The sequence below is a fragment of the Podarcis filfolensis genome (assembly GCF_964270895.1).
Source record: "Podarcis filfolensis genome assembly, chromosome: 1".
Lineage (NCBI taxonomy): Eukaryota > Metazoa > Chordata > Lepidosauria > Squamata > Lacertidae > Podarcis > Podarcis filfolensis.
Window position 1 is genome coordinate 64,037,837 of NC_139604.1, and position 14,814 is coordinate 64,052,650.

The 14,814-nt window shown below is 42.2% G+C and overlaps 1 protein-coding gene across 2 annotated transcripts in view; it reads right to left on the bottom strand.

The window, feature by feature from the left end:
• Positions 1-14,335, bottom strand: part of CARS1 (cysteinyl-tRNA synthetase 1) — a 33,428-nt gene extending 19,093 nt beyond the window's left edge. The window contains exons 1-6 of one of the 2 annotated variants that reach the window (XM_083588420.1): positions 14,148-14,240; positions 6,710-6,955; positions 2,889-2,980; positions 2,655-2,743; positions 1,730-1,826; positions 1,166-1,264 (exon numbers count right to left, since the gene is read on the bottom strand). In XM_083588420.1, coding sequence (XP_083444546.1) covers positions 1,166-1,264; positions 1,730-1,826; positions 2,655-2,743; positions 2,889-2,980; positions 6,710-6,955; positions 14,148-14,166 — 642 coding nt within the window. In that variant the 5' untranslated portion in view covers positions 14,167-14,240. Of the gene's footprint in view, positions 1-1,165; positions 1,265-1,729; positions 1,827-2,654; positions 2,744-2,888; positions 2,981-6,709; positions 6,956-14,147 lie in introns of both variants that reach the window. The other variant, XM_083588421.1, reaches the window with a different exon arrangement.
• Positions 14,336-14,814: the final 479 nt, after the last annotated feature.

Here is a 14,814-nt window from a genome sequence, read left to right on the forward strand (position 1 = left end):
TAGGCATTCATAAAAAGTCACAGGAGGTAATGAAAGAATGGAAAGATTTGCTCAAATTTCATAGATATAGGACAGCACTCTCAATGGCCAGGTTAAACACTTTGCCATCAGCAGTTATGGAAGACAAGTTTACTGGGTTGCCTTGTCACCTGAGTGTTTGCCCTTGTGACAGCAGCTCAGTTGAAACATTAGCCCACATTCTCCTATGTTGCATTTTTTATAGCAATATAAAAATTACATACTGGGGAGATAAAAATGGGACTCTACTGATGGGAAAATAAGAACCAGATCTTATACCTGGTAAGTTTCCATTTTATCTCTGCACTACATTCTCTACACTTGGGGAACACAGATGAATTTTATAATCTTCATTTTAATAGCAGAAATATGGACAAGTTCCTTGCTGCAGCCCACTATGATGAAAGGGAGGATGAGTTCTGAGTCAAAATTGTCTCTCTTTGATTATTATTTTGTTACACTATTTTTAAAGACACCATTTGTGTGCATGCATCTTGTGCTCCCCCCTTCCAATTTTCTCTTTTTTGTTATGGTTGTATTGATGACCCTCCACTGTATTTGATGCTTATGGTTTGCAGATCAAATAAAGTAAATGTGTTTGATTGCCTGTAGGAGGAAAAGTAGCAGCAAAAAGTATTCTCAGGAAAGGTGATTAGGCTAGGACACTAAAGCTTGGTGTCTCTCTCCAAACTGGTTTTGGCAGACACTACTAAGGTGTCTGCTTACATGGGGGGAAGATTATGATTGGATGTGGGGAATGCCACTGAACTGAAGTTAGTCCCAGTGATGAAGCACATTTCCAGCACATTGCCAGATGAAGGCAATGTGCTGGAAACAGGAGCAGCCAAGGTATGTAAAGCTCTGGTTGTCTCTAGCAGAAGCAACACTGCTTCCAAGTGTGGACAAGTCTTTGGAGTCTTGCAGGACTCTTGAGGATTTTAGCCTTGCTAGGAACAGAGTGTGGTGGCTTCATATAAAGAGCTTGCGTGTGGCCAATGATGGAACAGAGTCTGAAGAGAGGGACAAAAAGAAAAAAGAAGAAGGAACAAGCAGCTGGCTGATTCCTCCTCTGATCCAAGGTGTTGGAAGACAACTAAGCAGTCTCCTGCCTACATGAAGTATGGAAGAGAACAGTCAAGGAGCTGACCTCAGAGGCAATCTGGACATCTTCAAGTAGCTGTGCTGCTGATGGGTGCTTCTCTGTGTATTTTTCAAAGAGATAGTTTTGCCTTGCTCTTTTTATGATCTGTAACACAAAAGTTAAAAGATGTTTAGGAAGCACAGTGTATACAATTTGAAGATTAAAATTAGAACTGGTGTTCATCTTACAGAACATTCCCTAAGTTCCTTAAAAAGGGGGGGGGGGAGACAAGAAGTGACACAAAGCTTTAGCCCATTTGTCCATATTTGCCCAATTATCTTGCCTCTGTATTTCTCTCCTCTCCTCTCCTCACTGTCTCTCCAACCATCTTCTTCTGAAAATTAGATGGTAAGCTTCTTGAGGTGGGGATCTGTCTTTTTGCTATGAAACTATATAAAGGCATTTTGTACATTGATGGCACTGTATGAATTAAGAAGTAATAACCTTAAAGAGAAAGTCTTTGACTTATTGGTGGGATAGACATTTAAATTAGAATAAAAACTAAGTTAAATAATCTCATCTGTTAGTCTCATTCCTGCAGCTAATCAAATGACAGCACTTTAGAATTACCTTGTCATCTATATCTGTGATATTCATACAGTAGAAGACATCGTATTTGAAATAGTCTTTCAAAACTCTTCTCAGGATATCAAATGAGATGTATGATCTACAATAATTCAAAAGACAAATTGATTTTGCAACCTCAGGAGCATTTACATGTGCCCACTATATTCATGAAGCATCACATTATATTTTTGCTTTTGAAAGTAATGAACTGTTTTCCTAAAATAAATTATACACTGTATACAAAATTAATATGTGGTGAAGAAAGGCAATACATAGCAGTCCTGGCTTCCAGCCTGCAGTGTCCTGCTACCTACAATTCATTTAGATATTTGAACAAATCATTTTAGAGCTTTGCTTTAAAAACCCAAATCATTTGGCATTCATTTTTGTTATTTCAAAGCAATGCCATTACATCTGCATTTGTATCATAAAGTGGTATATAAAGTTCTTGTGAGAAATTATAAAGGACCAAATTAGATGTGATGAAGAAAATTGTGATCAGGATCTCTCAGATTGTGTGGCCTGGAGTGGGGGAGAATTTGATCAGGACTTCTGCACTGAGGTGGGGGATGAGCAGGTTAAAACATACGTCCATGTCTTTGCTCTCTGCCATAAGTCAAACGGTAGCTTTAGGGCAATTTCAGTTGGGGGGAAAGCACAGGATGAAAGGTTTAGACACTTCCTCCTCCAGAACCATGGTCCTGATCATCACCACAGACAGCTACTCACTTTAAACGAACAAGAGACATCCTTGTTATGATGTCCAACAGCATTAATTGGTGTCAATATGTCAAAAAGAAGATTATTCAGAAACTTTGGATTTTTTAGAGATTTTATAAAGATGGCAGTATTAGTTTGATGTAACAAATTCATTTACAGCTTTGCTCTTCAACTACCCAAGGCACTTGCTACTCAGACATGGCCATACCTTGCATGCCCCATGTGGGAGGCATCATACACTGTCGGGCCACAGCAATACCATTTCACCCTGTTGCCATCTTGGGGCTGAAACACATCCTTAGGAGGAAAAGGAGACATAGTAGTTAGAAGCACGCAAATTTGTACAGAGTTCCACAGGAAAAGCAGTTCAGCAACCATGAGCAATGCTACTAACTCCACTATGCAAAAGACAGCACATGGAAAAGCCAAATCAAAAATGTACCTTATTGCGAGTGAGACTGTTGTATAGGCAGAGTTTGGGTAATGTTGTTCCTTGGGGTGGAGACCAGGGAGGCTGAGTACGCTTGTTTTTACCTAGAAAGGATTTTAAAATTCAGTATTAATTTTCCAAGAAAAACAAATCTAGAAAGGGTATTCTGAGCTTCTTTGCTATAAAAGTCTATGTCATTAGCTCAGAAGGAACACTGGAATAACAGCCAATTTGAAAAACAACACCATGTTTTTGATGCAGAGTACATCATGACATTGTTGATGCCACTTTTCTTACTTTCAGAAAGTGACAGGAACTCTCAGGGCTCTGATTCAGTGCACTTACTCCCACAGGAACTCCTGTTTCAGCAAAAAGTGAAAACATCCTCCTCACCTCCCAAAAATCACATGCACATGCTGTTCTTGAAACTTTTAGGGAGTTTAAAAAAGAGTGATAAGCTCCTACACTGAGAAGAAATTGAATTGTTTTAGGACAGAGCAAAAAACCTATTGAATATAGTCACCAAGCTATGAAGTTGACATAAAACTCCCAGATACCTAGAAAAAGTGGGCAGGATTTAGCTAATGAGTCCCCTCAGTGGAAGCCTGTGCAAGGACGTCCACTTAAATGGGTCTCATTCCACACCGCACCCTGCTCCCACACCCCATGAAATTGGGTCAGCTGTAGCACGCAGCAAAGTGGGGTGGGAATAATTCCATTTGGCAATCTGAAATGCTTGCAAGACCTTGAATTCCTCCCTGAATAGCATGAACAATGCATATATATCCCACACCACCTCTTCTACATGATTTTATATTTGTGATCCTATGCATGTTTTCTCAGGAATATGTCCCAGTTAGAATCCACAGAATTGTAGCCTTAATTAAGTTCTTTCCTAGAGTGTTCCAAAATCAACACTTTGACTATGTGAATGTCTCTTTGCATTGCATCTGCAAAAAGTTTCTGTGCTATACTTAAAACAGGAAAACTTCAACAAGGCAGTTTCATGAAAAAGACATATGATTCAGAATGCATGAATAGGTTTGATGTAAGCACACAGAATAATACCTTAATCAGCATCGGGGAGTGGGGGAGGAATGGCACATGTATGTATGGCATACAAGTAGTAAATAATTTCCCCACTTGGTTTCATTTTATCTGCAATTCCCTCTGCCCTGCCTCAATCATGTATGAAGTGGGTAATAGGGGAGTCCCATTTAAAGAAGAAAAGGGGTGTGCAAGTGAAAAGAGCTGAACCCTCTCCCTCCTATAGCTTATGTCAGTAATGGGCAGATGGTAGATAGTGATTTACTGGTAGAACACTGGGCAATTTGCAATAAGCTGACAATAATTGGTGATTCCCAGTTATTTCCATTTGGCAACCAGAAAAACATGTCTTTCTCACTTAAATAAGTCTTCACTATGACATAAGCAGTGGAAATAATTGATTTAAGGTTGAGTTTAAAGAACATACACAAAGCAATTTAATTCTGTCCTTTTGCTTGCTTTTTAAACACACACACACAGAGAGAATTAATTATGGCCACCAAGGAGGTTAATTTCTAAAAGATTAAACCAGCACACAGAATCAAAACTTGCTCCAGAAGACTCCAGATAAGAAGGCTGAAAGAAGAATGCATAAACCATAATATGATAACCTTAACCACAAAAGAAAAACATACAACAATCCACCCAAACTATTCATTCAGGCAAATCAAATATTCAAATATTCCTGCCAGAAACAACAGCTATTATTCTAATCACTTCTGCTGTGTTCACCATTATGTGACACACCTTGAAAATGAAACCAAATAAAACCAATAGTCGTTCCTATCTTCTGCTTAAAGGTTTAAAGCATTTATTTTATCTTGGTTTGTTGCATTTTTATTTTTAGTTTCAAGTACAATTCTTATCTGCACTTCTAAACACCACACCAATCTCTTCTGTTTTCAGACTCTACCTACGGAGCTTCAAATGCTAATAAAATGCACTACCACCTCAACAAAGGTATGAAGACACTTGCTCAGTGAGGTTTTCATAATTCTCCCAGTTCACCCTCTGGTGTCCCCGGAGAAAAATGCCAACATTCCACTAAACAAATTGAAAAGGCACAGTCTTGACAATGACCATCTGAGTATATTTTGAGGGAAACAATGTGTTTGAAATACACCTGGATGAGTCTTCCATACCACAGAGCTCAACTGAACACCTGAGGGAATATAAGGAAGATATAATTGACAGGGTTTTCTGGGAAGTATGAAAGCAGCCACTAACAATACTCATTATAGGTACTTGAGTAGATTCGTGTTTGTCATTGCAGAGAAAACTCACATATAATGTAACAAAGTCTCTTTTCCTTTCCTGTTCTCTGACACTATTAGAGCACTGCAAGGATTCAACCAATGGCTTCAAGTTACAAGAAACAAGATTCTGACTAAACACCAGGAAGAGCTTTCTGGCAGTTAAGAGCTGTTCCGACGGTGGAATAGGCTCTCTCCTTCATTTGAGATTTTTAAGCAGAGGTTGGATGGTCATCTATCATGGATGCTTTAGTTGAGGTTCCTGCATAGCAGGGTGTTGGACTAGATAACTCTTGGGGTCCCTTCCAACTCTAAAATTCAATGATAAGAATGGTGAAAACTGTGGCCTGCCAGGATGTTGTTGGACTATAACTCTCATCAACCCTGGCCACCATGGCCAATGGTGAGGGATAACGGGAGTTGATGTTCAATAATAAGGTTGCAGGTTTCTTATCTAGGGTCCTTGGAAGGCAATCGGTAGCCAACTGAGACACACACCAGCACTAAAAACAAGACTGCAAATACCATTTTGAACATGGGTTTGTAACAAGGAGAAAATTTTAACTTTAGCCTCTGACAATTCATGTCCATAGATGAACTTAAGTGACTGCCCCTATTTGTGTCAAATAAGCAGTTTTACCAGTTGCATTTGATGTACACTTTGGTAAAAGCTGCCTGTTCAGTCAAAGCTGATTAACAAAATCCATCTTTTAGTATGGCAGCACCTAGACCAGGGGTCAGCAACCTTTTTCAGCCATGGGCCAGTCCACCATCCCTCAGACCATGTGGTGGGCCGGACTATATTGTGAAAAAATAAATAAATGAATTCCTATGCATCACAAATAACCCAGAGATGCATTTTAAATAAAAGCACACATTCTACTCATGTAAAAACACCAGACAGGCCGCACAAATAACCCAGAGATGCATTTTAAATAAAAGGACACATTCTACTCATGTAGAAAACACACAGATTCCTGGACCATCTGCGGGCCGGACTGAGAAGGTGATTGGGCCGCATCCGGCCCCTGGGCCTTAAGTTGCCTACCCATGACCTAGACTTTGGAACTTCCTGCCTATGGACATCAGGCAGGTAGGTACCTTGGGCTGTACTCTTTTCAGCATCTACCAAAAGCATATTTGTTCCAGCAAGACTGAGACTGGGAGGGTGCAGTGTGATCCATGAAATTCACAAAGTAACTTTGGGCTGGTCACACCTTCTTAGTCTAACCAACGTCACAAGGCTGTTGTAAGGATTAAACAGAGGGGAGGAGGGGAGGAGAAAACCTTGTACACCACCCTGAACTCATTGGCAGAAAAAAAGGATATAAATGTAATAAATAATATTTTAAATAAGAAAGAAACAGAGCCTGATTATTTGTTGTAATGACCCAGAAGTCTATGGCTATCAAATGTAGGAGCTTTTTAAAAATAAATAAAATCACAGAATAATCTTGGATAGGAAGTTTTTTTCCCACATATATATTAAGACAGCCATTAGCTCGCTGCCCACTAGCCCCTGCCATTACTCACTTGTTTGGAGTTTACAGGAGTCATGCTTTCCTCTGCTGCCATCATAAATTGCTTCTATGTGCCTGTACCAACGAACCACATGGAAATGCTGGTCCACAGGCGGGCCCGAAAGCTGCCTGAAAGCTTCCACATCTGCATGTGAAAATGTGAACCCCTGGATATAGCTACGAGTGCTGAGGTACTCATTCAGAGCCTTCAACCTGGCTTCCTCTTCACTAATGCTCAGAATACAATTGTAGTCAGAAGCTGTAAAGACAGAGGCAGATGACAAGCAGTCAGATCCCATGCTTTAAAAGCACCCAGTAATAAAGCATCCCTCACAGCCCAGATGGGGAGGGTAGCTAGGCACATTAAGGGGTTAATGGTGCAGTAGCAGCCAGGCCATATTGCACCAAATACTCAAGTAGCCGAAATAGGGGAAATAAGACAAGTAAAAAAAAGCATTCGATGCAGAGAAAGAAAAAGCAGTAAACATGATAAACGCAGGAGGATTTTAGTCTTGTAAAGAGTTGCTAACAGAGTGCCCTGTGGGTTCTACATTGCCACCAGGCAACCAAGCAGGGAAATATATAAGGATCATAGGTATGCATGGGCTGGTGGGCTCAAAACTTTGTATATAGCAAGGCTGGAATATCTGTTGTTAAAAAAAAAATAGGGTAGTTCATAAAGGCTTGTTTCAATATACAGTGGTGCCCCGCAAGACGAATGCCTCGCAAGACGGAAAACTCGCTAGACGAAAGGGTTTTCCGTTTTTTGAGCTGCTTCGCAAGACGAATTTCCCTATGGGCTTGCTTCGCAAGACAAAAACGTCTTGCAAGTTTGTTTCCTTTTTCTTAACACCGTTAATACAGTTGCGTCTTGACTTCGAGGAGCAACTCATAGAACGCAGTGTACATAGTAGCCTTTTTTGAGGTTTTTAAAGACTTTGGTGATTTTTGAAGCTTTTCCAAAACTTCTTTTGCAGCCATTTGGTAAGTTAAGCTTTTAAAACTTTTTTGGGGGGTTTTGGATTTTGGGTTGGGGTGTTTGGAATTCAAGGACTTGGTGTTGGGGAGGGGTTTGCAAGAATCTGGAAGCTTGTGTTTTTTTTCCTGCATTTTTATGATTTTTTGTGACCATTGGGGCACTCTGCTGTTTTTTTAAAAAAATTCTGGATTTGAATTTCTGTGTGCTGGGTGGCTGGGGGAACAGTTGGGGAGGGGTTTGCAAGAATCTGGAAGCTTGTTTTTTTCTGCATTTTTATGATTTTCTGTGACCATTGGGCCACTCTGCTGTTTTTTTTAAAAAAATTCTGGGTTTGAATTTTGAAATGCTCTTTACAGTATGTGTGACTTTAAAGAGCACTTAATAAACTCTTGTTGTACCAAATTTGGCTTTGTTTGGACTTTTTTTGACCATAGGAACGCATTAATTGATTTTCAATGCATTCCTATGGGATTTCGTGCTTCGCAAGACGAAAAATTCGCTAGACGAAAAAATTCGCGGAACAAATTAATTTCGTCTTGCGAGGCACCACTGTATACTATAAAGCCATGTTTTCTCAGTTGTCAGATTACAGGAAATCCTAATTTAACTCTCAAATATACAGATATCACTACTCCAGAGTTGGAACAGGAGAACTGAGCATTGTAGGCAAAGAAAAGTCCAGGCTGAGGCTCAGAAGAGGCTGCATCACCATCTGGCTGAAGATCCCACTCAGGAAATAATTTTCATATTGTTGAGCAACTTAAGGGAGAACTGCTCCACCTTTTGGTGAAATATACAATTGGAAAGTACATGCACTTGTTGGGAATTGTAATGCACTTATGCCATTAATGTATTTAACCACTTGCTTTGTCACCGCTGGTAACCAGGCATTCCACATAAAACAAAAGCATGGAATTCCTTCCAGGCAAGTGACTGGGCTGTCCAAGCAGGGACAGAAGGTTGTGCATTGACCGCACAAATGGCTTCCATACTTGTTGCAGAAGAAGCCACTTTCACAATATGAAAACTGATTGGGTGCGGAAACCAGAAAGCTTTGCCTTCCCAATCAGCTTTGGTACTGGCCATGTAAGAAGTGAAGCCACATATTCTTTCTTGCTTTTATGGAACCCAATTGGGTTGACAAAGCATGGACAGAGCACTTTGTTTCACTAACCTAAGAGCAAACTGGGCTAACAAAGCGGACTATTCTAGCCCTTCCCTTCTCTGACAGTGTGGTCAAACACCTCCTGTGCTGACTCCAGACTCCAGTGTTTTCATTTGCCCACACTGCCCCCCTGGGGAGATAAAGATGGGGGTTGCAGCTAAAGCCCAGATCAGGAGGTGCATCCCTGCAACAAAGAACACCAATACATGTTAAAATGGGGAAAGGCGAACCAGAATCCTCTTCCTATTAAGGAGGGAAGAAAAACAGAGCAACCAGGGGGGGCAAGGGAGGAGGAGAAAGCGGGGAGTTAAATGCTTCTGGGCTGCAAACTTCTTTATTAGCCAATTTTTTCACTCATAGATGGCTCCTCTGATGAGTAAAAGGCAGGTAGGTAATTTTTTTGGCTGTCTAGTTAACTAAAACCCCAGGAGTTGACTTACAAGGCTGACTTACATGTAGGTGTTCCCATGTTAAAATCTGATTGTATATCAGATTACATTCCACTCCTGCCACCTAATAAACAATAGAGATGAAGGAAGCAGCTACACAAACCCTTAGGAATTCAATTTCACCATTATTTCTGGCTAGGTGGAAAGAAAAGAGCAGCGTTTCTTGCTACAATTTCTATTGTCAGCCTGGGCCCCAAGGCAAACTTCTAGGCACAGAATGAAGCCCAGTGCTTTTAATACACTGGCTCAGCTGTTTATACTTTAAAACAAACTATGTGGCTAGTGAAAGCAACCAGGATATATATCCTGGTAAAACAATGTAGGCAATATTAGACAATCACAAATTATTTCTCATGTTAATGTGTGCCAACCAACTGGGCTAGTGTTAAGGGGATAAGAAACTGAAGAGAGAACTTAAAAGGTTAACAAAAAGTCAATGCCTGTGGTACAGTAGCAAGACAGACCATGCAGAAAATAATGCAGGTTTTACTGCAACTTTAACACACGTATTTGACTAACGTTACAGACCCAGTAATGAAAACATCCTCTGTCAAATAAATACACTGTGTGTACAATTAAAATGTATCATATCTCAACAGTGTGTTTCAGTCATTCCAAATGAACAGTAAGACTAAGCAGCAATTCAAGCAACAGGCCCTGGAAGTAAGAAAAATTCAGGATAATGATGAAGTCTGAGTCCCACAAAATCATGAACAAGAGGACATAAGATTGATACAACCTTTGCTTGCTATATGTTTGCTTGTCCTCTAGGTTAGCTTTCTCTGATTTGGTGCCATTAAGATGTTTTGGGCTACAACTCCCAATCATTTGCCGTGATAGCTTGAGTTGATGGGAGCTGCAGTCCAAAACACATCCAACTAGACATTAGGGTTCCAGGATCCGATGCAAAACCACCAGAAAAAAATTTCAGCCTCACAGAAAAGGAAGCAGCTGGTGTCCCACTGAAATAACAAAGACCATATCAAATGGAGGAGGTTGGGGTGGGGCAGAAACCGGCATCTAATTAACATTATACCCATTATAATCTCTCTGTGGCATAGAGTCATTGTTTGATTTCTTCAGTCTGAAGCTTGGGTTGCTATTAGACAGAGAGGAAGGCCACAAGAAGGGATGTAGGTGACCCACAGGCCATAGGTCAGCTAATGTTAGCTTCTTAAATACCCCCAAACCATTCCTGTTTAATCATACACTCAGCAAACAGTTTAAATAACTTAAATTTGTATGCTTAAAGCTTGTAAACATTATACACACAGATGCATATTTGAGGTCAGCCATATGAGCTATTAATTTACTCTGGCTAAGTATCACTTGCTAGCTATTTAGTTACTGTCATTGCTTGCATTCTTCCTCAAACACACATTTGGAAACAAAGCAATGATGATAAACAGAAACAGACTTTCTTTCCATTCACTGTGATCCTGATCCGGATTAGGGTCACAAAAAGCTACTGTTTGTTTTGGGGTGGGGGTGCACGGAGGAAGTGGCTGGAGAAAGCATGCTTAAAATAATGTGTAGCTTGACCCTTGGACTCCTGGGCTGCAGTCTCACTTGCCCCTGCTCAAAAGTCAAACTGTGCATCTCTGAACAACAATATACAAATTTCCTCTTTGGACATTTTCCACACAACTGAATAATCCAAGCATGCCTCAACTGCATGTTAGCATCTGCACAATGATTTGGCAAGCTCTTTTACGCTGTCAGTAGCAGAACAGCATTGGGTGGGATTCAACAAAGTGTTTCTCAAACTTGGCTCCCTAGCTGTTGTTGGACTACAATTCCCACCATCCCTGACCACTGGTCTTGCTAGTTACGGATGATGGGAGTTTAGTCCTACAACAGCTGGGTTCCCAAGTTTGAGAAATGCTCAACTAAGTTGTTGCATGCGCGGAACAAGGCCCTCTTGTGCAACAGGACTTCCCCTGCTCCTCCCGTGCCCCCCCCATTTGCTCTGGGGTTTGAGGGAACATGCTCTGGAAGGGAAAGTGCATACCCCACTTAGCACCATGTTGAATTCAGTGTTAGAAATGCCAGGCGCAATTTGCTACCGGTGTGGGTCCAATTGTGACTACGTGGCTATTTCTGGGCACCAGGTTGTCAACCACAGTTTAAAAACCTCTGCCTCAGTCCATCATTAATATTATTTTCCTTTCTACTGTGTGTTTTTCTCCTTCTTGCACTGGGACAAGTGAATTGTTTTAAGAGCAAGCTACAGTCAAGCAATGTAACATAGAATCACAGAACTGTAGGATTGCAAAGGACCCCGAGGGTAATCTAGTCCAGCCCCCTGGTGAATAGACATTTCGTTGTGGTGACGGTAACCTAGATTTATGGTGCCATTTGGCACCTAGCTTATATATTTGAGTTTCTAATACTGGTTGGGGCTGATGGGAGTTGTAATCCAAAACATATGGAAGGTACCAGCTGGAGAAGGCTGTTGTAAGCCATCTTGAGATCCTTGGAGGAAGTGGGAAGGTATAAATATGCTCATAATAAATATGTAGTTAAAAACAGTAACTCCCTCATGACAACTGCCTGAAATTTAAGTGATCTAGGATACAAAGCTTGCAGGTTTTTACATACATGCTCTGGAATGCAAACTGATGACCCTTTTCTTTTTAAATTAATGGTTCTGCACATTTACCTCAAAGACTTAATTATGTGTTTAAATGGAAATGCTAAGTACACTGCATGCTACTCAATTGAGTCATAAGAGTATACTCTATCATAGCATGTGGAGTCTGGCAGGGCATAGATATGGCATGGTATCTGGATTTCAGGGCCTAGACAGAACCAATGTCAGAGACTAGTCTGAAAGCAATTCCTATTTTTAAAATATGATCAATTGTTTTCTTTAAACAAATGTCTAACCAACCCTAGTTTAAATGGAAGCAAACAGGGATGATTCCATCAAGGTAAGCAAAGCAGTCTTCATTAGATAAAGAAGGTCGAGACAGACTGAATTCCTGTACACATACCTAGAAATAAGTCCCATTAGGACATATGTCTGAGTCGCCTTACAAGGGATTGCACTGTCAATTAGAAAGTTATAATGACCTTATTTTTGGAAACTGATATGTATCCAAAGGCCTGAGGGCTAATAAGCTTTTATATAACACTATTAGTGGAGTTGCTTGATGTTTTCATGGTATTTGGCTTACCTTCATATGAACTAAACAAAGTACTAGTATTACCAAAATAGAAATAGTACTGAAGACTTTTCCTGGCACCCTATGTGGAAGTAAACATTTGTATTCAGTAACAGCCCAGGTTAATAACAGGGCATCTAGTGACCTAAGCAAGACCAGATGACCACATGATAACACCAGGAATGCTTTGGAATAATCAATAGTGTGTGCTCTGTTCAAGCCATGGTCCTCAATGCAGTCAAATACTAATAGCTGCCAAAACACGATCACTTAGGGCTAATTCACAATACCCTTTTGGTAAAGCTTTAATCTGGATGGAGACTATCCATGCAACAGCTGGCATGCATGAAGCAGTCATGTGATGGAGTCAGCTCAATCCACATTGCCATGGTGTCTCTCAGTCTGCTTTCAGCAGCATTGCATCTGAATAGCATGCACTACAGCAGCTGCACAATCAAATGGGCAAGATCCAAGACAAATTCACAACATGTCAAACGGATCATCTACACTAGCCTTAAATATTATTTACCTTACACCTTCTCATGCAAAGAAAAGGGTATGGTAAATGTTCTCCTTATGTTCTCACAGCATTTTCTAACTAATGGACACAGTGTTTTACAATCACTACATTAATCAACATACAAAGCCATGTTTGGAGTACCATGTACTTGGTCATCCCACCTCTAAAAAAGGAGCACAACACTGGAAAAGGTACTTCCAATAAATCTTAATTAAAATACCAGAGTGCAGGAACATCACTCCTTTAATGAAAATTTAAATCTGGCGCACGGGGGGAGGGGGGAGTGAGCTAAGTTGCTGGCGTGGCAGGGAGATGAACAAGGAAGGCATGACAAGAGCTCAGAAAGATATGAGGCAAATGAATAGAGTAGAAATCAGGGTAGCAGCCAATGAAAACGACTGGCAGTAGATTCAGAACTGACAAAAGGAAATACTGTAAACCACCCTGCAATCCTTGGATGAAGAGCGGTACATAAATTTAATAAACAATAATAAGGTTTCTCGTGACACCTGTCACTCTGTGTTTGCAATTCACTGCCCCAGCATTCAGTGATGCTTGCTGGCTTGGGGAGACCTGTCCCTCAGACCTTTTAATGTCAGGCACAGCAGCTACATGGAACCTCCTGGTGCAGGCGCAGTACTCATCCGAATCCCACCCACCGCGCCCCCAGCACTCCCCAGTGGCCCTCTGGCGGGCCCCTTGAGGGACCAGGACGCTGGGTCTGCCGTTGGAACCAGAGGCGGTCCTACAAATGCCCCCGGGACGTAGGTTGCGAAGACGACCAACTCCATTTCACGAAAGGGAAACCTCACTTGGCTGAAAGTCGCCTGCTTAGGGAAGCCGGTGGCGCCCGGGAATCGAAACTGGCTCGTCGGTGAGTCACATCGGAGAGGATTCCACGACAACCAAAAGCGTCGTGGGCCGCTCATTGGCAGTCGCAGGAGACCCAGCGGGGCAGCGCCACGACAGCCCTGGGTAGGTGGTCCCCCGGACCCCATGACTGAAAGCCCCGCAGGTGCCCCATATGGCGCCTCAGCAGATACCGCACAGCTAAAACCACCCGGCGGTGGCTCCACACCCCCTCCCCTCTGCTCCAGGGGACGCGGCCCTCGCCCCGGCGCCTCTCCTTGTTTCCAGCCCGGACTCGGAACCCAAGAAGCGCAAAGCTCACCGGCTGCCGACGCCGCCATCCCGCTCCTTCCGCTCCGCCGAAGCCGCTCTGCCAACACAGGCTGATGCAACCCACGGCGCGTCCGGAAGCGCAGCTCCGCCTCCAGGCGCCGCTTCCGGTGAGCGCGGGTGCTGCGTGACCAGGCAACGCAGGGACGCCTCTCCGGCCCAGATGCGGATCATGTGACCGCCGTCCTTGATTGATTGACGCGCATGCGCTCTAGTTGTTCCTTGTTTACCGCTGGACAGACCTCACCTGGATCAGGCCGGTGGCCCACCTAGGCTAGCTTCCTAGCAGCACGGCTTCCTCTCAACTGTGGAGGCAGAGCGTAGGCATCGTGGCCAGTAGCCACCGATAGCCCTCTCCTCCATCATGTCCTCAATCCTCTTTTAATGCCCCCCCCGTGGGAAAGTGGTGCTCCTTCTAAAAACTTGACAGCAGCTGAGTCGTTTAAGGGGGGAACTATGGGGGGGGGCAAATATAGGAGTGCTTTTTTAAATATACTTCGTCCAATGTCTTTCATTTCATTTCTCATGCCTTCTATGCTGCTCGATGTTTTTTAGGTGCCGGTATTCCCATAATATAAATTTAACTGGATCCACTCCATGGTGAGGTTAAACATTCTAAATCTGTTCAACCCCCCACCCCCACCCCCGCAAGCCGATTT